This window comes from Heterodontus francisci, chromosome 20, assembly GCF_036365525.1.
Source record: "Heterodontus francisci isolate sHetFra1 chromosome 20, sHetFra1.hap1, whole genome shotgun sequence".
Classification (NCBI taxonomy): domain Eukaryota; kingdom Metazoa; phylum Chordata; class Chondrichthyes; order Heterodontiformes; family Heterodontidae; genus Heterodontus; species Heterodontus francisci.
The window spans coordinates 64,095,725-64,120,457 of NC_090390.1; the positions used below are offsets into that span (position 1 = coordinate 64,095,725).

The 24,733-nt window shown below is 41.6% G+C and overlaps 1 protein-coding gene across 2 annotated transcripts in view; it reads right to left on the minus strand.

The window, feature by feature from the left end:
- afap1l2 (actin filament associated protein 1-like 2) overlaps positions 1-24,733 on the minus strand; it is a 248,996-nt gene that overhangs the window by 30,873 nt on the left and 193,390 nt on the right. For both annotated transcript variants that reach the window (XM_068052952.1, XM_068052953.1), the window contains 6 exons: positions 23,820-23,909; positions 19,031-19,121; positions 8,876-9,007; positions 4,648-4,859; positions 3,295-3,440; positions 2,585-2,693 (listed from right to left, as the gene is read on the minus strand). In XM_068052952.1, the coding sequence (XP_067909053.1) occupies positions 2,585-2,693; positions 3,295-3,440; positions 4,648-4,859; positions 8,876-9,007; positions 19,031-19,121; positions 23,820-23,909 (780 nt within the window). The remainder of the gene's footprint in view (positions 1-2,584; positions 2,694-3,294; positions 3,441-4,647; positions 4,860-8,875; positions 9,008-19,030; positions 19,122-23,819; positions 23,910-24,733) is intronic.

Here is a 24,733-nt window from a genome sequence, read left to right on the forward strand (position 1 = left end):
GCTTTGTCAGAGGGAAGGTCGTGTCTAACAAACTTGATTGAATTTTTCGAGGAGGTGACTGGATGTGCAGATGATGAGGGTAAAGCAGTTGATGTAGTCTACATGGACTTCAGTAAGGCTTTTGATAAGGTCCCACATGGGAGATTGGTTGAGAAGGAGAGCCCATGGGATCCAGGGCAATTTGGCAAATTGGATCCAAAGTAGCAGGAGGCAGAGGGTAATGGTCGAGGGTTGTTTTTGTGAGTGGAAGCCTGTGACCAGTGGTGTACCGCAGGAATCGGTGCTGGGTTCCTTGTTGTTTGTAGTGTACATTAATGACTTAGACGTGAATATAGGAGGTATGATCAGTAAGTTCGCAGATGACACAAAAATTGGTGGTGTCATAAATAGTGAGGAGGAAAGCCTTAGATTACAGGACGATACAGATGGGCTGGTAAGATGGGCGGAGCTGTTGCAAATGGAATTTAATCCTGACAAGTGTGAGGTGATGCATTTTGGGAGGGTCAGAGGGACCTTGGTGTACTTGTCCACGATCACTGAAGGCAGCAGCACAGGTAGATAAGGCGGTTAGGAAAGCATATGGGATTCTTGCCTTTATTAGCTGAGGCATAGAATGTAAGAGCAGGGAGGTTATGATGGAGCTGTATCAATTACTAGTTAGGCCACAGCTGGAGTACTGTGTACAGTTCTGGGCACCACACTATAGGAAGGATGTGATTGTATTGGAGAGGGTGCAGAGGAGAATCACCAGGATATTGCCTGGGCTGGAGAATTTCAGCTATGAAGAGAGACTGAAAAGGATAGGGTTGTTTTCTTTAGAGCAGAGAAGACTGAGGGGAGATATGATTGGGGTATACAAAATTAAGAGGGGCATTGATAGGGTAGATAGGAAGAAACCTTTTCCCTTAGTGGAGGGGTCAATAACCAGGGGGCATAGATTTAAGATAAGGGGGCAGGAGGTTTAGAGGGGATTTGAGGAAAAATGTTTTCACTCAGAGGGTGGTTGGAATCTGGAACGCCCTGCCTGAAGAGGTGGTAGAGGCAGAAACCCTCACAACATTTAAGAAGTATTTATATAAGCACTTGAAATGCCATAGCATACAAGGTGACGAGCCAACTGCTGGAAAATGGGATTAGAATAGTTAGGTGCTTGATGGCTGGCACAGACACGATGGGCCAAAGGGCCTCTTTCCATGCTGTATAACTCGATGACTCTAATTCAAGTGATTTCTAAAGATTTCCATCTGTGGGGACTTCAACAGCATACCCTGTGGAGGAACAGAGAATCACTGACAGCAACCTATGAATTTCTGCGTTTAACCATGCATGTGTGGACACTAGAAGTCGCGGTCAATTTCACAATTGTAATGACAGCGGATGTGGACATGTTTCCATCACTACAACTGCAAAATCTGGCCATGATGTTCCTCGGGCCGGTATGCTTCATGTAACTGTAATTGTTGGATGTGAAGAAATAAATTCCAACTGAGGGCTGTCTGGTACAGTAAACTTTGTTAAACGATCAGGCCACTCACCGTTTTCACTTTAATAAACCCACAAAACAGACATGCTTACCCATAGATGAAATAAATGGATATGATACATTTCTTATGTAAGCTACTCTACATTGTGCCATTTACCTAGATTACTTACATTGTTGAAAAAAGAACACACTATTCAACACAAACCTTATCTTAAACAATGTGGCCTAGAGTTTCTGTTCAATTGTGTTTTTTTTAGGTGCAATTCTTCTGATATGCAGCCCAAAAAATCTTGGAATTTTAAGTGCAAATTGCATTCAGCACAATGCCAGTTTCCTCGATATTTTACACTAGTTTTACAAAACATCGTGCGAGAAGCAGGCCCTGCCCACAAAACTGGCTATGCCCCCAGCCTGATTGTGTCTTTTGCAGGCCTTCAAGTAGGCTGCAAAACTCAAGCTGGGGATCTTTTGGGTGCAAGAACACTGACAGGTACATTTTGGAAGGTTTCGAATGTTTATTTTAAATTTACTAAGAAACTCATTATTCTACCCAATATAACGAGAAGATAATTTTGTATATTTTTCAAAAATCGTTTTCAGAAACTTAAAATCCAGTTACTCACAGCTGGTGAATTGATATTGTGAATTAAAATGCTTTTTTGTGATAAACCCATTTTAAGCCGTATTAAACAAACTTCATCAAGTTACCACACTTAACTATATCAAGGCATTTAAAAAAAAAATCACGTTTTAAAATGCTGCCCGATTGTGCTGGTTGAAGGCAGATTTTGCTTTCGGCAATATGCAAATGAATTTGAACGGAAACTTGGGGTGGAGGGAAAGCAATTTTCAGAACGGGGAATTTTGGGGGCAATTTGTGCCAGGATCACGGATTGTGCCTAAAGCAGACACTCTATCCCTGTATGTTTACCAGAAATGATATATTGGTTAAACTGCATTATACCTTTTCCTTTGTTTTTGATAAGACATAAATCAAAATGAATGTTTGTATCTCTATTATGGAAACTCTTCGATTAAAAAAGCACTTTCTTGCATTCTTCAGATATTACAAGATTAAAAAAAGAATCTGGTTGTTCCTACCACAGATTCAGGTATATCCACATCATCATACAGGTCATCTGATTGATTCTGTACCACTGGCAAATCATCAATGTATGTGTTTGGCTCTGAGTATCTTCGCTGCAGTAAACTAGAGAGTAATAAAAATGCTAATGAAATAGATGGTCCTTCCCTTAAAAAAGCTCTATATAAAAAACCTCAGTGTGCTTCTTACATGTCTTTTCCATCTTTAAATATGTATATATCAAAAATGCCCAACTTACTGTGAAGTCTGAATGGCTCAGTGGATTACACCATTGTCCCTTTACTCATATGAATGAGCTTCCAATTAAGCAATTGACCAAAGAAAAAATTGTTTGTTACTTAGAAATTATGGAGACAACAGTCAGCTTTTGTGTTTTTCCTCTTAAAGAGGTATAATTGGGGCAGACATTCCTGATTAGACTAACCACCTACTTAACACCATGTGAGATTGTAATACTATCAGTAATGTTGCTATTGAAGAGTTTTAAAGCACAGCAATCTTCATATAGAAGTTTCTAATTGAGATTCCATCGTTACAGATAACATTAAGAAAACATTACATCAAGCTCACAGCCTTCATTGAGCGATAATACACCCTTAGGTCAGTGCAAATAAGTGGATACTTAATTCTACACAGGATGCTACTTCATCCAATAGACCATGTATGTGTTGCAAAAAAATGTTTTGAAATAGAAAATGTGACTTACTATAAAGAATGTTTAGCTGCATGCACGATACAAGACACTCGATCAGCATCTACATAGTCATAAGCAAACTCTTCAGGGTCTGTTTTAGATCCAGATTCTGCCAGCAGAAGACCCAGCCAGTAACCCATCTCTTCTGAAGACTTTGCCTGTAAAAGAGAAATACAATACTATCTGATTTTCTCTTATTTTTTGTATTTTCTCTAATTTCACTTCATTATGATCACTAAGCTCTTGCATCCTTTGGCAGCAATGGGGAAATGGGTTTAGACTTAATGCAGGTTGTGTCTAAATATTCTTCCTAAATTGAGCTAACCCATGAAGCACATACAAGAAAGGTTTTGAGACGATCTCGTTTTATTTGTTCTATGAATATTTATATGTATAATATATCAAAATTCTTGTGTTCGCAAACATTGCCCATCAACTTTTTCTATCATAACTATGTCTTTTTATCCCTGGTGCAAAACTTATTGGGACCTGTAGAAGAGTATCTTTGATTTGCATTAGGTTCAGAAAATACTATTAAAACATCCCAATACATGTGAGTAGAAACAAGACAGGAGACAAGAAAAGTGAAAATTAGCAACTTCAAAACTTATATTTATATAGTGCCTTTAATGTGGATAATGTACCAAGGAATTTTATGGAGTCAAAATGAAGGATAAATAAATGGATCCTGTTTGGAGAATTAAGGGAGCTGACAAAAAGCTGGGTTAAAATGATGGGTGAGAAATTGGACACATTGCCACTTCTAATGTACGTTGATTCCCATTGATATCATTCAAGAATGCTGCACAGGCTGTGCAGGTAGTAGCCCATGGCACTGCCTGCTCTGGGGGAATCGATGTAGTCTGTGTCCTACTGTGTTTTCAGTACTATTTTAAAGGGAGGAAGAGAAATGAAATAGCTGAGGAGTTTAATCTTAAGAAAAGTTTTAGTCTTGATCTCTTACAGTGTATTATGAGAGAGTGCAACCTCATGGTGAATATCCAACTCCCTGATCCTTGGGAGTGTAGTAGAAAGGGCAGGTTTGGTTAGTGGCTTTTACCTATTTGTACCTGGTATTTTAATGGGGTGGTTGTAATATTGTTGTGCTCAATATGTCTGAGTAGAAGTTTGCAAATCCAAATGGCAGCAGATCTCACCCATAAATTTTAGCGAAACTATAACTGTAGTACTAGGTTTAGCTAAAATGCCAACTTGACTTACACACAGTTATAAAATTTAGATACAAGCTTTGCATAATTTGAATTTTAATCTCAAAATATGTGTAAACCAAAAATTCACATATAGCATTCACTGCGAACTAGATTAAGATGGACAATATTAATAACCATGTAGAGTTAAAGTTACCTCTAGCGAAGCTATTTCCTCACCATCCTGCAGAATGCGGAAGGAATATAAATGTTCTGGAGTAGAGTCAGGAATAACCTCACAGCCTTCTAGGCTCAGAGGATTTTGAATAGCTTTGTTTTTGCTCTTGTCCTGGTAGAAGTGAATAAGTCCGTTTTTAACCTGACACCAACGTGTACGCCACTGGCTGTTCATAAACACATTCAAATACCCTGTCAAAAGAAGAATGAAAGTCTGCACAGATCGTTCACACCACATACATAGCTATAAAAAACATAACCACAAACAACACTCTCCAGAAGCATTATTTTGCACAATTGGCATTGAGACTGCGTATTTATTTTTGATAGCATTCCCTAACATCTGCACACACTGCACCATTTTTGCTGTCCACCCTCTCTAATGGGAACAGCAGTCTGTTGTTGTAATCACATCATGCTGATCACTCAGCATGACTATTTCCTCCTGATTTTAAGTGTGGGAAATGAAACAGTGAGGGAACCCAGAACGCATCAATCCTTAATGCCATACAGGACAAAATGTTTTTTTCTTTTTGATTTATTGTCCTCAGCGATTCAGGATTTTAGCCACTTGGGCTTCCCACAGTCAGGGGTCTTGTCTATTTTTTGAGGAAGTAGTATCAAGGGGCCTGTAAGTATCTGCTGAGCCAGAATTCTCCCATTCTCCTGTCTTCCAGCAGCATTCCTCATTTCAACCAGCAGATTTTTGTTCTCTCACAGAGTAATGGAAATGTAGGACTGAATTTTGTGCCACCCCTAAGAACAGGATGGTGGTGGGTGGGGGGGGTTGGCGTAAAATGGAGCTGGAGGCTCTGGAGGCCCTTCCCAACCCACTCCTGCCTCCGCTGCCACTTTACGCAGGGCAGCGGCGGTGAGAAATGGCCTGTCCACCCCAGGCCAATCAAGGCCCTTAAGTGGCCACTTAAAGGCCTTCGTCCACCTCCACGTGGATTTTACGTCTGGCAAGCGGGCGTCCTAGACCCAAGAGAAGCCGCCTGGCAAAAGCAGGCAGTTCTTGAACATCCCGGCCGGAGTGGGGGTGGGCCTTCATGATTGGGCACCCTGTGCCCGATGGAGGGCGATCCCCGCTACCCCAACCACCCCCAACGCCCAACACGTGCCCGTCCCCCCCAACCGACCATCAGTTGCCTCACCGGGGCCTCACCGATAATCTCCGGGGAGGCAACCGAAACTTACCTGCCTTCCAGGCTCCCTGGCATCTTTCCTTCCGGCAGGGCTGTAGTCCCAACAGTGGCCACCACTCTTGGTGGCGCTGCTGGGAATAAGAGCTGCCGGCCCACTGATTGTCTGGCAGCTCCATTAGCCGGGACTTCCTACCTCAAGCAGGTGGAAGTCCAGCCTCAGAGCAATTAAAGCCCAGAGACCCGCAAAATATGGGTCGGATCCCCCAGGCAAGGCGGAAGCGGATTTGCCATCGACTTTTCAGTCAGTGGCAGGCTCCCGTCCGCCTAGTGTAAAATCTAGCCGTAGAATAGATTCCAAACATAAGTAATTAACACTCGACATTTTTTTCAAAAAGCATTAGGTTGAATATCTGTTTAGGAATGGGATTGAAGGTTCTACAGATAAATGCAGAGGAAGTTAATCAAACTCTCAATTGAATATAATGATTAATTCTATCCATGTTTATCCCTATAACCTCAGTCCCACTTCTGGCCAGTTATTCATCCATACGAACATATGAATTAGGAGCAGGAGTAGGCCACTTGGCCCTTCGAGCCTGCTCCGCCATTCAATAAATTCATGGCTGAACTGATTACTCCACATTTCAACCTGCCCCCGATAACCTTCCACTCCCTTGCTTATCAAGAATCTATTTACTTCTGCCTTAAAAATATTCAAAGACTCTGCCTCCACCGCCTTTTAAGGAAGAGAATTCCAAAGACTCATGACCCTCTGAGAGAGAAAATTTCTCCTCATCTCTGTCGTAAATGGGCGGCCCCTTATTTTTAAACAGTGACTCCTAGCTCTAGATTCTCCCACAAGGGGAAACATCCTTTCCACATCCATCCTGTCAAGACCCCTCAGGATCTTATATGTTTCAATCAAGTCGCTTCTTACTCTTCTAAATTACAGCGGAAACAAGCCCAGCCTGTCCAATCTTTCCTCGTAAAACAGCCTGCCCATTCCAGGTATTAGTCTAGTAAACCTTCTCTGTACAGCCTCCAGTGCATTTACATCCTTCCTTAAATAAGGAGTTCAATACTGTACATAGTACTCCAGATGTGCTCTCACCAATGCCCTGTATAGCTGAAGCATAATCTCCCTACTTTTGTATTCAATTCCCCTCGTGATAAACAATAGCTTTCTATTAGCTTTCCTAATTACGTGCTGTACCTGCATACTAACCTTTTGTGATTCATGCACTTGGACTCCCAGATCCCTCTGCATCTCAGAGCTCTGCAATCTCTCAACATTTAGATAATATGCTTCTTTTTTATTCTTCCTGCCAAAGTGGACAATTTCCCACTTTCCCACATTATACTCCATTTGCCAGGTCTTTGCCCACTCACTTAACCTATCTATATCCCTTTGTAACCCCCTATGTCTTCTTCACAAATTACTTTCCTACCTATCTTTGTGTCATCACCAAATTTAGCAACCATATCTTTGGTCCTTTCAGCTAAGTCAAAAAGTTGAGGCCCTAGCACAGATCCCTGTGGCACACCACTTGTTACATCTTGACAACCAGAAAATGACACATTTATGCCTGCTCTCTGTTTCCTGTTCGCTAGCCAATCTTTTATCCATGCCAATATGTTACCCCCTACACTATCAGCTTTTATTTTCTGCAATAACTTTTGATGTGGCCTTCTCAAATGCCTCTGGAAATCTAAGTACAATACATCCACCGGTTTCCCTTTATCCACAGCACATGTAACTCCCTCAAAGAACTCCAATAAATTGGTTAAACATGATTTCTCTTTCACAAAACCATGTTGATTCTGCCTGATTACCTTGATTTTTCTAAATGCCCTGTTATAACATCTTTAATAATAGCTTCTAACATTTTCCCTAAGACAGATGTTAAGCTAACTGGCCTGTAGTTTCCTGTTTTCTGTCTCCCTCCCTTTTTGAATAAAGGAGTTACATTCGCTATTTTTCAATCTAACGGCACATTCCCCGAATCTAGGGAATTTTGGAAAATTTAAACTAACACATCAACTATCTCACTTTTAAGACCCAGGGATGAAGTCCATCAGGACCCAGGGACTTGTCAGCCCGCAGCTCCAACAATTTGGTCAGTACCACTTTCCTGGTGATTGTAATTTTCTTGAGTTCCTCCCTCCCTTCCATTTCCTAACTTACAGCTATTACTGGGATGTTACTTGTATCCTCAATAATGAAGACCAATGCAAAATATCTGTTCAATTCATCTGCCATCTCCTTATTATCCATTATTAATTCCCCAGACTCATCCATGCTGAGACCATAGAAATATCACCTGTGAAAGCAACCCACTGGGCTTAAATAATGGAGCTTCTAAAGTTAGGTATTCTTGAATGTTGTTGATTTAAGTCTGTTACAGTCCATGATGGTGTAGAAAGCACATGGTCTATGGCAAGAGCTGATTTTTTTTGGTTCTATTTTCTTATATTCTTACCCCTATATGGAGGTCCAATGTGACAATTTAGCCCATCCACAAGGATAATGTAAAACATTGACTTGGGAGTTGATTTTGGCACTGTTATCTTGACTATTCTGTCACTGAAGTTGTTATAAAAAGAAAAATCACAAATGTAAAATAAAAAATCACAAATGTTGGAAATGTGCAGGTCAGTCAGCAACTGAAAAGGGACAGTAAGCTGACATTTCAGATTTTGTTGAAGTGTTCCATCTGGAGAATTCATCCATCTTTCTCCTTCAGATGCTAATCACTTGTATATTTCCTGTTTTGCCTCAAACATAGCTTCAGGCAGTAGTCCAACTTATTGTACTGCCTATAAACTGTACACCCCTAGGAGCTAGGTATAAAAACCATGAAATATCTGTTATCTGCTTGACAGTGATGCACTGTACCATTCAATCTATAACAACAGAGTCCATTCACAATCAGTAAATGCAATGCCAACTTGAAGCTGTGCCTGGGTTTATCCTTACATTTAATGAACACAAAGTGCCACAGGATGGCAGTAACTCTACATACTACAGAATACTTAACACTGGGAAAACCACAATGAACTTACCTGATGCTTCAACATTCTTCTTATTGTTAATGGGAATCTCCACAGATATAGGTTTCTTTTTCCCAAGATTCATAAAACTACTCAGCTTCAGACCTGCAGTTTTAAGGTCCCCAATACTGGATTTCTTTTTCACTGGGCAGGAAAGAAAATGCCAAATATAATTTTAATCGTGCACATACACCAAGATCCTGCTATCATTCCCCTTTCAACTGTATCCCTACATTTCCCAAATAGATGCATATATAGTTTTCTGAACCAGAGGAATAGATGGTAATGAAAGTTGCTTTCAATGTCTGCAATCCAAATATCCAGAAGTTAACATTCACGATCCTGTCTGCAAACTGGTAGGCATAATCAACTGCTTATAGTTTTTGATCGGTTTTACAGGAAAATAAAGTATAGAAGATAGTCTAAGTGACATTAAATACTCTTGGGACGTATTGATTAATTATAATACTTCATATCACTGAGCAGTTCCACCAATAACTGACAAATAGCTTGATGAAATGTGGCTGTTGGCAGTTTCTATCACTGGCACCCGGATGGTAGCTGTAAATCTGTCAGGTGTTGTTTTCCCTGATCTTTCAGAAGTAGTGGTGGGGAACTGTTGCTGAGACTCATAAGCACTTGATTTGCTGACCTCTATAAGTTCTGGAGACAAAATTAATGGATGTGGAATTCATCCAACTGGTGGTAAATTGACCAACATTTAATGTGGGCATCATATTTATTGTCCATCCCTAGTTGCCCTTGAGAAGGTAGTGGTGGGCCTTGAATCATGTGGTGAAGGTGCTCCCAGAGTGTTGCTGGGTAGTGAGTTCTAGGACTTTGACTTAGTGACAATGAAAGAACAGCGATATTTATCTAAGTCATGATGGTGCGTGAGTTTGAGGGGAACTGGAAGTTGATGGCGTTCTCATGCACCTACTGTCCTTGTCCTTCTCGGCAGCAGAGGTCACAGCTTTGGGAGGTGCTGCCAAAGAAACCTCGATGAGTTGCTGCAGTGCAACCTGTAGATAGCACACACTGCAGCCACAGTCCTTCTGCGGTGGACAGGGTGAATGTTTTAAGTGGTAGATAGGATGGCAATCGTGTGGACTGCTTTGTCCTGAGTGGCTTCTAGGTCTCTAAGTGTCTGTTGTTGCTGTATCTACCCAGGTAACTGTAGACTATTCTAACATATTCGTAATTTATGCCTTGTGGGTGGTGGAAAGGCCTTGGGGAGTTAAAAGATGAGCCATTTGCTGCAGAATATTCAGCCTCTGAACCACTCCTGTAGCCATGGCATTTATGTGGCTGGTTCACTTGAGTTTCTGGTTAATGGTGACCTCCAGGATATTGATGTTGGAGTCAGCAAAGGTAATGTTTTTGAATGTCAAATGGAAGTAATTGCGCTCTGTCTTGTTGGAGCTGCTCATTGCCTTGCACTTGTGTGGCATGAATGCTACTTGCCACTTATCAACCCAAGCCTGGAGGCAGAATAACTGATCTTTACATTTATGCCTCTCACAACTGGTGAACATTTGTCAAGAACTATTATGGTTCCTACTATAATTGCTTTCCAGGGTCAAGTCTTTATCTTAAAATTTTGATGACATTTTTTGCAGGCTCAACTTTTTAGTGACACCTTTTGTTGCAGGCAAAGACTGCTTTATTATCTGAGGAATTATGAATGGAGATGAACATTGTGCAATCATCAGCGAACAAGATCCACGTCTGACCTTATGGTAGAGGCAAGGTCAAGCCAGAGTCGTAGATCTGGCCTGGAACACTGCCCTGAGGAACACCTGCAGTGATGTCTTGGGTCTGAAATGATTGGCTTCCAACAGCCACAACCTCCTTCTTTCCTGTGAGGTATGACTCCATCCCACTATAGAGTTTTGCCCCGATCCCCAGTGATTTTGATTTTGCTTGGGCCTGGTGCCACACTTGGTCGAATGCTGCCTTGATGTCCGGAGAAGTCAAATTCACTTTATTGCTGGACTTCGGCTCTTTTTTCTATATTTGGATCAAGGCTGCAATAAGACCTGGAGCCGAGAAGTCTGAGCAGAACCCAAAATGAGCATTGGTAAGCAGGTGAGTAAGTGCTGCTTCATACCACTGTTGACTTATTCCATCACTTTTCTGATGATTGGGAGTTGGCTTCTAGGGTGGTTATTGGTTGGGCTGGATTTTTCTTGCTTTTGTGGATATGGCATACCTCAGCCATTTTCCACAAAGTTGGGTAGATGTCAGTGTTGCAACTGTATTGAAACAGCAAACCAAAAGTCCTAAAAAAAACTCAACACTTAATGAAGTTCAAAGCAATAAACTGGATTTATGTATGCTTAACAATACAGCACTGTGATTCTGCTTAAGTCTATTTTACTTAATATTTGTAAACAATGTTAAAACACAGATAGTGATTAAAAGGCCCATCTGAGTCAATTGACCCGAGGTTTCCTTTGATGCTTTCCTCTGTTCTATATTTTCCTGTAACTCTGAAGTAATGCTATTGTTTTGAAAATAGAAAAATATCAAAGTGTTTACACTAGATTGTGTATTAACAAACTGTGGGAAGACATTTAACATATGTAAGAAAAATTACACAAGATAGCACTATCTCAATAAAAGCAGTACTAGATCTGCTTTAATTCACATACCACCCACCACCTTCAGCATCAGAGGACAAACTCAAAGGTCTGTTCTCTAAAGGCCCCATGCCACCTGACTATGATGTTTGGGAAAAACTGCCATCATTAATTTTGCCTTTTTGATGTCTCCTACAGAGCTCATAAAGTCACAAAAAGAGGTGACTCGGCCCTTTGAGTCCATGTCGGCTCTCCATAGAGCAATCCAATCAGTTCAATTTCCCCCGCTCTATCCTCTTGGCCCTGCAGGTTTATTTTCCTCAGATTCCTCACCAAATTCCTTTTGAAATCATTCATCATCTCTGCTTAAACCACTCTCATAGGCAGCGGGTTCCAGGTCATCACCACATGCCGCATAAAAATGTTCTTCTTCACATTCCCCCTGCATTGCTTGCCCAAAACCTTCAATCTGTGTCCCCTAGTACTTGTACCATCAGCTAATGGGAGCAACTTTTCTTTGTTTACCTTATCTAAACCCGTCATAATCTTGTACACCTCTATCAAATCTCTCCTCAATCTACTTTGTTCCAAGGAGAACAATCCCAGCTTCTCCAACCTAACCTTGCAGCTAAAGTCCCTAATCGTGGAACTATTCTGGTAAATCTCCTCTGCACCCTCTCAAGGACCCTCACATCCTTCCCAAAGTGTGGTGACCAGAATCGGATGCAATACTCTAATTGTGGCCTAAACAGAGCTTTATAAAGGTTCAGCATAACTTCCCTGCTTTGTACTCAATATCTCTATTTATGAAGCCCAAGGTTGCAAATGCTTTGCTAACCATTCTCTCAGTATGTCCTGCTACCTTCAAAGATCTATGCACATGAACTGCCCCCACCACCACACCCCCCCACCCCCCCACCTCAGTTCCTTCTGTCGTACGTTCCTTATATGTATCTACATATAACTGAGGGGCCCAGAGAAATTTTTTCCTCACTATATAAGAAGTTGGATCAGGAAATATCAGATGTGTTAATGAAACTGTTTTCACTGGCAGGAGAGTCAGCAACCAGAGGTCAAAGATTAAGATAATTGGAAAGAGAACCTGAGAGGTGATGAGGAGAAATTTATTTTTGCAGCAATTTATTATGATCTGGAATGCACTGCCTGAAAGGGTGGTGGAAGCAGGTTCAAAAGGGAACTGGATATATATTTGAAAAGGAAAAATTTGCAGGGCTATGGGGCAAAATCAAGGGAGTGGAGCTCTTTCAAAGAGCTGTCAAATACACAATGGGCTGAATGGCCTCCTGCGCTGTTTTAATTTATTTATCTATGAACTCTATATCCGCCTCCATTCGTGAATTCCATATCTAATTATTTTAGCTTGTGAATTTGTAATATATCTAGAGTTCAGCTGAATATATGTTACAAAGAAATTCAGGGAATTAAGTATCGATTGGACTTCTGGATCAGGCAGAAGCTGGATTGATAACTGGCACTGCAATAAAAAAAGATGATGATAAATGTAGAAAAGCTCTATCTGGGACATTAACCAGAGTATCAAACATGGGCAAACGTGCTGAACTCCAGAGGTGAGATGAGAGTGACTGCCCTTGACATCAAGGCAACATTTGACCGAGTATGGCATCAAGTAGCCCTAACAAAACTGGAGTCAATGGGAATTGGGGGAAGAACTCTCCACTGGTGGAGTCCTGCCTAGCGCAAAGGAAGATGGTTGTGGTTGCTGGAGGTCAATCATCTCAGTCCCAGGACATCACTGCAGGAGTTCCTCAGGGGAGTGGCCTAGGCCCAACCATCTTCAGCTGCTTCATCAATGGCCTTCCCTCCATCATAAGGTTGGAAGTGGGAATGTTCGCTGATGATTGCACAATGTTCAGCACCATTCGTGACTCCTCAGATATTGGGCTAGATTTTAAGGAGCCCTTGACGTCGGGATCTGTGGCCGGGTGCCTGAAGATGGCCCTGGATGAGGCCCGCCACGGACCTCGACCCCGGCAGGGCCCAGCCCGATATTACCGGCAGCAGCGAGGCCTTGTGGCGCCCTCCACCCCCCCACCCCTGCTCCCCCCTCCCCTCGCTGCTCAGCGATGGGACTGCAATTTAAATATTTAAATATAGTAAAATAAGTGTATTAATTAATCTCATGTCGCCTCCTGATGTCCCACCATGATCTTCAGCCTGGCGGCTGGCATTGCCATGCCTTCGGACCTCCGTTCAGGGAAATGAGGCGGAACACTTGTGGGGAGTGGGCGAGGTAGGTTTATCAGTGTGGAGGGGGAAATGGGGTCAAAGTAACATCATGGGTGTAGGGGACGGTGGGAAAGGTTGTAGGTGATAGTTTGTGGTGTTTCGGTGGGGGGAAGATCAGATGATAAAGGTAAGTGTTTTGGGGGTAAGGGCTAATAATTAATTTAATTGTTATTGGGTGGGTGGGAGAGGGGCAAATGAGATGTATTTATTTATTTAAATTCAATTTCCCTTTAAATATTTATATTTCCTGGTAGGGCTGGCAGCCCTTTAAAAATGGCATCAGGGCCTGCACATAGGTAGCTGACGCCATTGGCGGGGACGGACAGCCCACCCCCTTCAAGTGATCGGGGGTGCGGCCTGTCCCGGCTATTTAAATGAGCCACCACACTTGGAATCGTGGCGGCTCTTTGGCGTGCAGCCCGCATGGGTGGACCGCCCTTTTATTTGGACGGTGGCATGCTTATAAAATTCAGCCCACTGCAGCAGCCCATGTCCATATGCAGCAAGACCTGGACAACATCCAGGCTTGGGCTGATAAGTGGCAAGTAACATTCATGCCACATAAGTGCCAGGCAATGACCATCCAAACAAGAGAGAATCTAACCATCTCCTCTTGACGTTCAATGGCATTACTATCGCTGAATCCCCCACTATCAACATCCTGGGGGTCACCATTGACCAGAAACTGAACTGGACCAGGCACATAAATGCTGTGGCTACAAGAGCAGGTCAGAAACTGGGAATTCTGCGGCGACTAACTCACCTCCTGACTCCCCAGTGCCTGTCCACCATCTACAAGGCACAAGTCAGGAGTGTGATGGAATACTCTCCACTTGTCTGGATGGGTGCAGCTCCAACAACACTTAAGAAGCTCGACACCATCCAGGACAAAACTGCCCGCTGGATTGGCATCCCATCCACCACCTTCAACATTCACTCCCTCCACCATTGACGCACAGTAGCAGCAGTGTGTACCATCTACAAGATGCACTACAGCAACTCACCAAGGCTGCTTCGACAGCACCTTCCAAACCCGCGACCTCTACCACCTAGAAGGACAAGGGCAGCAGACGCATGGGAACACCAGCACCTGCAAGTTCCTTCCCAAGCCATACACCATCCTGATTTTGAACTATATCACCATTCCTTCACTGTCACTGGGTCAAAATCCTGGAACTCTCTAATAGCACTGTGGGTGTATATACACCCCAAGGATTGCAATGGTTCAAGAAGGCAGCTCACCACCAGCTTCTCATGGGATATTAAGGATGGACAATAAATGCAGGCCTAGCCAGCGACGCCCACATCCCACGAATAAATAAAACAAAAATCTGCCCAGGGTCATAAAGAAAGCAGAGACTTGTACTAAGCTACAAACAATAGCCTGAGAGGACTGTAAATTCTATCTGGAAGTTCTTGATATTTATAGTTTTTTGTTCAGACTATACTTGGAAAAAGACTTGTTAATTGAATCATAGAATGGTTACAGCACAGAAGGAGGTTATTCAACCCATCATGTCTGCCCCAGCTCTCTGCAACAGCAATTCTGCTAGTCCAACTACCCCACCCTTTTCCCATAGCACAGCAATTTGTTTACAATTTCCTTTTGAAAGCCACAATTGTATCTGCCTCCATCACACTCTCAGGCAGTGTTTAGGAGGTAATTCAAAATATTTGGGACAAATCTATGAATCAAGCTATCCAATTTGACCCTAAACATCCTAGGCAATTGATATAAAAACAAAAGTGGTGGAAATACTCAGCAGGTCTGGCAGCATCTGTGGAGCGAGAAGCAGAGTTAACGTTTCAGGTCAGTGACCTTTCATCAGAACTGGCAAAGGTTAGAAATGTAATAGGTTTTAAGCAAATAAAGTAGGGGTGGGGGCAAAAGGGAAGGTGTTGATAGGACAGAGGATCACAGAGAATAACTGACAAGGAGGTCATGGGGCAAAGGCAAAGAGTGTATTAATGGTGTAGTGAAAGATAAAGCGTTAGTGCAGAGAGGGTGTTAAATGACAGAATAATGAAAGCCCTAGCCAAAAGTACAAACATGAAAAAAACAGTGGCCAACCACATGGTAAAAAAAAAATTGAATGATGAAACAAACCAAAATAAAATTAAATTAAAATTAAAAATAAAACTAAAAATAAAAGAGGGGCCAGTCAATCTTTGCTTATTTTTATTTTTAATTTTTATTTTATTTTGCTTTTATTCTAGGTGATTGATATCCTGGCTACTGGTTTTGATGGATTGCTGTATCTGGGCTGAAGATATGGATTAGTTCTGTATGTGAGGCTGGGTCAACGTTTGTTTGTAGAACTTCCCATTGTGGAATTAAATTTATTCCCATCAACTCAATGGGTCAATGAATTTAAAGTCGGTGGGGACAATGAGTTAGGCAGAAACTCCATGGCAGCACTGCATCACACAAAAAGTAAGTGGTGCTCTACAGGATCAATTTTATGCCAAGTGACAAAAGCATCTTTGTTGTTTTGACATTTTGAGTAGAATAGTGAAGGCTGTAAGTGTCATACATATACTTTTTGTATTAAATACCATGCATTTATTTGTTTAATGTTAAATAAATGTGTCTGTTGGCATGACCCTCAATCTGATAGTTTATATTCAATCTACCTACCAAAGATAGAAAGATCACGTGGTGACAGGGGATATATTCCAGTAAGCCGGAATATAGTGATAGAGGTTCTCTGTGAGATTCCCAATTCTCACTCAATTTACCTACATATTGGGCAGGAGAAAAACCACACTGTGGTCTGCAGGGGATGAGGTTTGTTGGAGTTGGTGCTGAGCCCAGCTAGTACATCTATCATAAAAGCCCCAAAAATCTACAAGCTTGTTCCAAAAAGAGTGTAAGGATAAGCCAGCAACTACAGGCCAGTCAGTTTAACCTCAGTGGTGGGAAAGCTTTTAGAAACAATAATTAAGGACAACATTAACAGTTACCCTGATAAGCATGGTTTAAGTAAGGAAAGCAGCACAGATTTGTTAAAAGCAATCATGTTAAACTAACTTGATTTATTTTTTTGATGATGTAACAGAGAGGGTCGATGTGGGTAATGCAGTTGATGTGGTGTGCATGGACTTCCAAAAGGCATTTGATAAAGTGCCACGTTAACAAGCTTATCAGCAAAGTTAAAGCCCATGGAATAAAAAGGACAGTGGCAACATGGATATGAGGTTGGCTGAGTGAAGGAAACTGAAAGTAGTAGTGAATGGTTGTTTCTCAGACTGCAGGAATTGGGGCTCTCCAGGGATCAGTGTTAGGACCACTGCTTTTCTCAATCTATATTAATGACCTAGACTTGGGTGTGCAGGGCACAACTTCAAAAATTTGTGGTGACACAAAACTTGGAAGTAATGTGAACTGTGAGGAGGATAGTGATTGACTTCAAGTAGGCATATACAGGCTGGTGGAATGGGCGGACACGTGGCAGATGAAATTTAATGCACAGAAGTGTGAAGTGATACATTTGGGAGGAAGAGCAAAGAGAGGCAATATAAAACAAAGGGCACAATGCTGAAGGGGGTGCAGATACAGAGGGACCTGGGGTATATGTGTACTAATCGTTTAAGGTGGCAGGGCAGGTTGAGAAAGCTGTTAATAACTCATACAGGATCCTAGACTTTACAAACAGGGACATAGAGTACAAAAACAAAAAGGTTATGATCAACCTTTATAAAACACTGGTCCGGCCTCAACTGGAGTATTGTGTTCAATTCTGGGCACCACATTTAAGGAAGGATGTGAAAGCATTAGAAAGGGTGCAGAGAAGATTTACGAGAATGGTTCCAGGGATGAGGGACTTCAGTTACGTGGATAGATGGGACAAGCTGGGCTGTTCTTCTTAGAGAAGAGAAGCTTGAGAGGAGATTTGATAGAGGTGTTCAAAATCATGAGGTGTCTAGACAGAGTAGATAGGGAGAAACTGTTTCCATTGGCAATAAGGTCAAGAACTAGAGGCAACTGATTCAAGGTGATTGGCAAAAGAATCAAAAGCGATATGAGGAAAACCTTTTTGAGGCAGCAAGTGGTTAGGATCCAGAATGCACTGCTTGCTAGTGTGGTGGAGGCAGATTCAATTCTGGCTTTCAAAAGGGTACTGGATAATTATCTGGAGAAAAACTTTTCAGGGCAACAAGGAAAGAGCGGGGAGGGCGTCTAGCTGAGTTGCTCTTGCACAGAGCTGGCATAGCCACGATGGGCCAAATGGCCTCCTTCTGTGCTGTAACCATTCCATGATTCTATGATTATAAGTGAAACAATGTTAATTAACAAATCAGACAAGGAAATGGATTCTAGGGTTTACAGATTTAATAGAGAGACAGACTCACAGAACTGAATTGTTTTCATTGGAGGAAAAAGCAGCTAAGAGGAAACTTGATCCAGTATTAAAATACTCAATGGCATGAATAATATAGATGTAAGGAGGCTATTATACTTGGACCCTACGCACAGACCAATCGTCTAAAGTACACAATTAATGAGGCTAAGTGAGGCAAAAGATCACTATATTTTTTCTGACGTAGCAGCAAATTTATGGTACGGGCTTCCAACCCAGGCAAATAGTGACGCGATTAATTAACTAAGAAAAGGAAAATGGATACATCTTTGTCACAGAATTGGATTAAATTTTGGGGAAAAGTGTAGGTAGAGGTGATCAAATACCCTAGGAACACTTTGGCTCCTATCCTGCTGTACTATGAAGGTATCATCAGTGAAAAACAACTCACCAAGGCTCAGTATTGGAGCTTGTAAATTTATATCGATAATTTGATGGTCCTTGTGTTTAATTTGGGTCAGGAAAAATAATGCTAAACTTTCCCCAACAAATTAAGTAGGATTAAGTTCTCAATAGGGCAGAGTGTACATGGTCTGCAGAAGGAATGGGATTGATGGGCCAAATGGCCTTTTCTTGTTCTGGCAGATGCTCATCACATAACCATCCAGAAGATGGATTGTAAAAAGACAAGAACAATCTCATCCTTTTTACCCTATCCTATTCATTTGTGAACTCAATATCCAATAGATTTGACTATAAATGGCCAATTAATTGACAAACCATAGTGGGTAGAGTTTTCCTATCAGGGCACAAAGCAGAGAGCAGAGAGGAACATTCAGTGTGGAGGACACATTTATAACAAGAGCCCACTCAGTTCTCCTTTCATTAAGGAAAATAGGATGGGATACACCCTGCCCAAATTTTTCACTGTGCTCCATAAGGCCAAAGTTTTACATCTAAACAGTAAAGGCAAAATATAACCCATTGCATCTACTGACAGAAGAAGCTTGCCCTACCATCCTTGGTTTCTATGACATCATGCACAGATCCACCATCAGTACTGTTCCCACTCTCTGACGCACCTGAATGCCGTTCTGATGAATCCAGCTAAAATAGAACACAAGACCAATGTTATGTCTATACACACAGTTACCACATGTTTAAATGTCAAAACACTGACTGAAATGCATCTTTCAAAGATAACTGAATGAAGAGTCCCCCACACTGGCAATTCTTTTTCACTTTAGATTTATTTTGCTGTCCTTCCAGTACAATATTCTCTACAGTTGTGGCAGTCTAGGTGATGGTTGTCTCCATGGCAGTTGTCAATGCCAAACAACGATTGGCTGGTAGAAAGAATGGTTCACTTGAGAAGATAAAGGAAATATTGTGGAAAATTTTCAGATTATGAAAGGGTTCAAAAACTTGAAAACATATATGCTTTAGAGAGAATTACAGAACTAGGGCTACAAATTCATCATAAGGAAAATTAAAGGAAAAAAGCAATTGAGGCAAACTTTTCTTCGCAACTATGCAACCAAAAAATGAGACAAACTACCAGTGTGTGGGACTGAACAATAAACTTGAAAGGGTTTTGAAAAAGAAATAGAGACTTCCTGCCATCTGAAAGGATATATGATATTGGTTTGGATTTGGTACTCAGTGACAAAGGAACTGCGCTTGCCATTCACCTTCCTGATAGCTGCCCACAGACTTTGTACAAACTTGTCAGTGGAGATTTCCCATAATCTGGCATCTGTTTCAGTGGGTGCACTCTACAGGGTATCTTTGGATTGTGTGAACAAGAAAAGTAACAGTGAGGCTCTCCAACTAGTCAGGTTGAAGAATCTTCACTGAGACTTGTAGAGTCCAAACCAGGAAGTACAAAACAGGAAATATAAATGTAAGTTAAGTGAGTATAGAAAATAAAAAAAGATTGGAAGGACAGATGGGATTAAGGATGAGAGATAAAAGGGAAAGACAAAAAAACTACAAAATGTCTCCAACACTAATTTTCTTCTGAGGGAATGAGCCTCCACACTTGTAAAATTAATTTTTCAGCACCAGAGAGGCTGTTCAGTAATAATTATCACTTATTGTGCTATTAAAAACTCATTACTAATACACCAGCTTGAACCTTTACAGCCATTATTTGTGTAGAATTAGTGGGCAAGTTCAGCAAGTTCATGTTGTTGCAATCATTTCAATGCCGAGTCTATTGGTGAGCACTGCAACAGCACACCCTGTGCAGCAGCAGGTTATCTCTGACAGCAACTTCTGGATTTCTGAGTTTATCTGTCCATGTGCATACTCCACAAGTTGCTGCCAGAGTTCCAACATTATAACAGTGAACGCTGATAGTCTCCCTGTTATTCTCAACTCAAATGCTCTGCCAATAAATTTTATAAATGATATGGAGGTATTTTACAGGAAAAAAGTGGATAATTGGCTGGGTTAGATAGGTATTGTATGTAAATATAGTTTGCAATGCCTCAGATCCACATGATTAGGGAGTTGGGGGAGAGTGCTGGGATAAAAGGCATAGGGATGAAAATACCCAGAGGAGATGCAGGGAGCTGACACTTAAAGAGGCTTATAGATTGAAGTAGTAAGTAACAAAGTTCAGCGAACAAGACCTGCAGGTCCTCATATTGGACATACAGAAAAAGTCTGTTTGGAGTTGGAGGCCAAAGACCTCTGTGAAAGAAGTATGTATTTTGTGGAGTGAGGTGGCTGTGGAAATAGCAGCACTCAACTGAACCTCAGAACCGCTTTGCAGTGCAGGGAAAAGTTTAATCACCTCTCCACAGCAAGCTACCTGCTCCCCCTCACCTTTTTCTGGAGTCCCTTTATATGTCTGACTCCCCTTCATTCATTACCCTCATGGGACAGGAAGAGTTGGAGGTGAGAGTGGGATCTGATAGCGAGGAGTGGAGGTTCTGTAGAAGTCAGTCCCTAACTCCTGAGCTTGCTGATTCTGATTCACAGGGTTCTGTTCTAGGCAGGATGCTAGATGAGCATCACACTTACATGGTGGCACAGAGGATAATTTTGGAATTCCTATGACGGAAGGCAGGGGTCAAAGTGGAGTCCGATTCCTTTCTCAGAGCTGGTTTCGGAAAAGGACTTGACACAATGCAGCGCTACCTGGAGCAGGGGATGGCACCACAAACTTCTGCAAACATCTTCCTCAGCAGAGAGGTCTCAAGCCAATATAGCCAAAGTAGATGCTTTTATCACTGGCCTTTAGGCCTTTTGTGACCATTTGGAGAGAAAAATGTAAAGCAGCTTTCAAGCGATACAGGATCTAACAGATACCATCACTATGGCCCATCCACTGATGAATGGTAGCTCAGATCCAGGACCCACCACCATGCTGTGGCTAGTGTCCGCCTTTGTGATGCCATCCTCTTTCCTAATGACAGCTCATGTGCCCCCTCCAATACCTGTTCATATAGGTGTCAGGACCCAGGACCAGGAGACCAGGCTGTTTCTGCACTTGCAGTGTTGACACAGCCTATTGAAGAGTCCTCTGGGGATTTTGAAGCCCTGGGATAAGAGTCATGATGCTACAATGCACACATACACAACCTGCATTCCTGGTCTCAGGCAGCACATGGCTGCAGCACTAGAACAGATTTAAGGACAACATGGAGAGGCACCAGGGTAAAAAAAAGCATTTGCTATAAATAAATAGGTACACAATAAAAACACTTTGTGTGATGAAGTTCACTGTTCAGAAATAAGTCAATTCTTTGTGTTTTGCATTTGAAAGGACGTTTGGAGGGCATTTTGCAAGAGGAAACTGAATTTCTTCTGTAACACCTTAATGACCTGTTGCCTCCTTAAGCAGATGTCTTTTGAGACCTGATTAGACAGTGTTGACAATAGACTGTGGTGGGAAAATACCTCTCAGTTCTTTCTCCTCTTCTTTGTATAGACTTATCCTATGTGTCCCTCTCATTGTCTCTTCCTCTTTCCCTGTTTTGCTGCCATTGTAAGGACATATATGGAGATGCCGAAGTGAAACCCATGATAAAGACTCTAGCACCATACTATGAATTTGATGGAAGCAAAAGATTTTCTAATCTAAACTGCTGAGAGCCAGCTTGGAGAATCTACTCGTAGTTACACAGCTGAGAAAAAGTTTTCTCTAATTGCTTCAGTCAAAACTAATGTTTTACAGCAAGACTGTGATTTTCAAGGTCTGTTAACTTGACCACTTCCTGTTTGACAAGTTGTGCAGATGACATCCCTATTTTTTACAATTTCTCTAAGGTTAATTTTTTTGTTATTTTCCTTATGGAGCGTGGAGGAGCACAAGGAAAATTTGCGCCTCCCTACCAGACCCTCCCGAAACTGGCACCCACCGCTCCACCCCAAGGGCTTTTCTCCACCCAGACATTCCGCTCCTACCCACCGAACAACCATCATTTCCCGCCCACCTACCCGATTGCTCCTTTCAGTTCAAATCCCCCCTAAAGTCTCCAATGGGAATGGGAATGCTGTAAAGACATCCTGGATTAGACTTTATACATGTGTTTTCAATGGAAGAAAACATTCCAGATATGTTAGGGAAACAGATAAAAGACTAACACATTCCCACCCATGATGAGTTTCCACTTTTTAGTTGCCTTTATTTTTTGGCCTTCAGATCGCCTCGTCTCTCCTCGAGCCAGTGGGCAGAAGATGAAGACAGGTTTTTTTTTTCCCCCCAGCGTTTAGTGCCGGCCACCAGTGCTCACTAAAAATGCTACATTGACGTCAGTGCACTTTTCAATGTATAAGTACACTCACAGATATTATGTTATGATATCATGTAGACATGTACATCGCATATAGATTTTGCATTCCATGATATCATTAGCTGACAGCATAATGGTATAATTACATTGCACATACACAGAGGCTAATTTGTCACGGTCATGCTGTGCTACTGTTTCACCTTGGAACACACTTTGCTGCCATTTCATTGGGAAAACGGCAGTTCATACTCAAATAAAAATTTGGAAGAGTGGCACTCTTGGGCTTCTCTCCTGAGGCTCATAATATAAACAGGGCGCTAATAAGAACAATGCACAGTAAATGAGAATATTATAATAAAAATAAAAGCAAAATACTGCGGATGCTGGAAATCTGAAACAAAAACAAGAAATGCTGGATTCACTCAGCAGGTCTGGCAGCATCTCTGTCCTGGGATTGCTGCAGTGTTCCAGTGAACATCAACGCAAGCTCGAGGAACAGCATCTCATCTACCGATTAGGCACACTACAGCCTGCCGGACTGAACATTGAGTTCAATAATTTCAGAGCATGACAGCCCCCCACTTTACTTTCATTTTTAGTTATTTTTTCTTCCTTTTTTTTTGCATTCCTTTTTACATTTTTTGCATTTATTTCATTTCATCTTAGTTTGTTCAGTTTGCTTACCCACTGTTTTTTTCAGGTTGTTTTTCTTCAGGTTTGCACTTGCTGATGTTCTATATTCAGTATATTCACACCTAATCTGTACTAATGCTTTGTCTTTCAAAACACCATTAACATATTGTTTGCCTTTGCTCTGTGACCTTTTGGTCAGCTATGTGGCCTGGTCCAATCTGCACCTTCTCCTTTGTTATCTCTTGCCCAACCCCCACCTCACTTGTTTATAATCTGTGACTTTTCTAATATTTGTCAGTTCCGAAGAAGGGTCACTGACCCGAAACGTTAACTCTGCTTCTCTTTCCACAGATGCTGCCAGACCTGCTGAGTGAATCCAGAAATGAGAATATTAGCTGCACGCAGTTCTCAATAAGTAGTGACTCACCCTTTGACCATGAATGCGGGAATGGTCTATGGCTACAAGATTTCCATCAGTAAAGCCATCACCTTGAATGTTGCTGATATCCTGAATCACCTACATTGAAGGGTAAGAAACACAAAAGGACGGTAAGCACTGTGTTCAAATTTTAAAATAAACCAATGGAGAAATCTGGCTAAACCATTCACAAATCTGTAGACAATCAATGATTATATGTTGCAGTTACCTAGATCAGGTCATGTTTATTTAAGTGGGACGGTAAGTACTGCAAATTATTTTGCATGCTGCAGAACATCAATTGATTCAGGCAGTCACTTAAGGATACGGTGAAGGAAGATTATATGCAGTACAGTGCACTAAGGGTATTTTTTTTCTCTGCAATTTTGTAATCATTGGAAATTCAGACATTTGTGAAGCTGAAGTTCAAACCCAATAATGGGAGTAGTATGTAAAACCGTCTAGAATGGTCGGAAAGATCATCTATTGTACTGGAGTATAGTACAGATGCATTCTCATCCTGTAATGCCAGAGGCAGACAGAAAGTACCAGTCACAGAATATCTTTAAAACAATGTTGCTAATATATTGGACATTACACACTCTGTTAGACTCTCAAGGTAATCAAAGCATATTGAGCAGTGCAACACAGGGACACACATTCAGTGCTAGACACAGGGAAAATTGATGCATACCACACAAAAGCCATTCCTCATACTCACTCTGAATGTACTAGTAGGGAAAGAGATTCATAATTATTACATTATCAGTAATAAAAGTTTATCTATGATTCACCACTTGGCAGATTTAAAATTTTGATCAGATCATCGGATGGAGGCACTGGAATCAGGTAAGGCACCAGTCCACAGACAGGGTGAAAAAATGGCCAGGCAAATCCTCAAGGATTGCTCTTATGCATTTTCT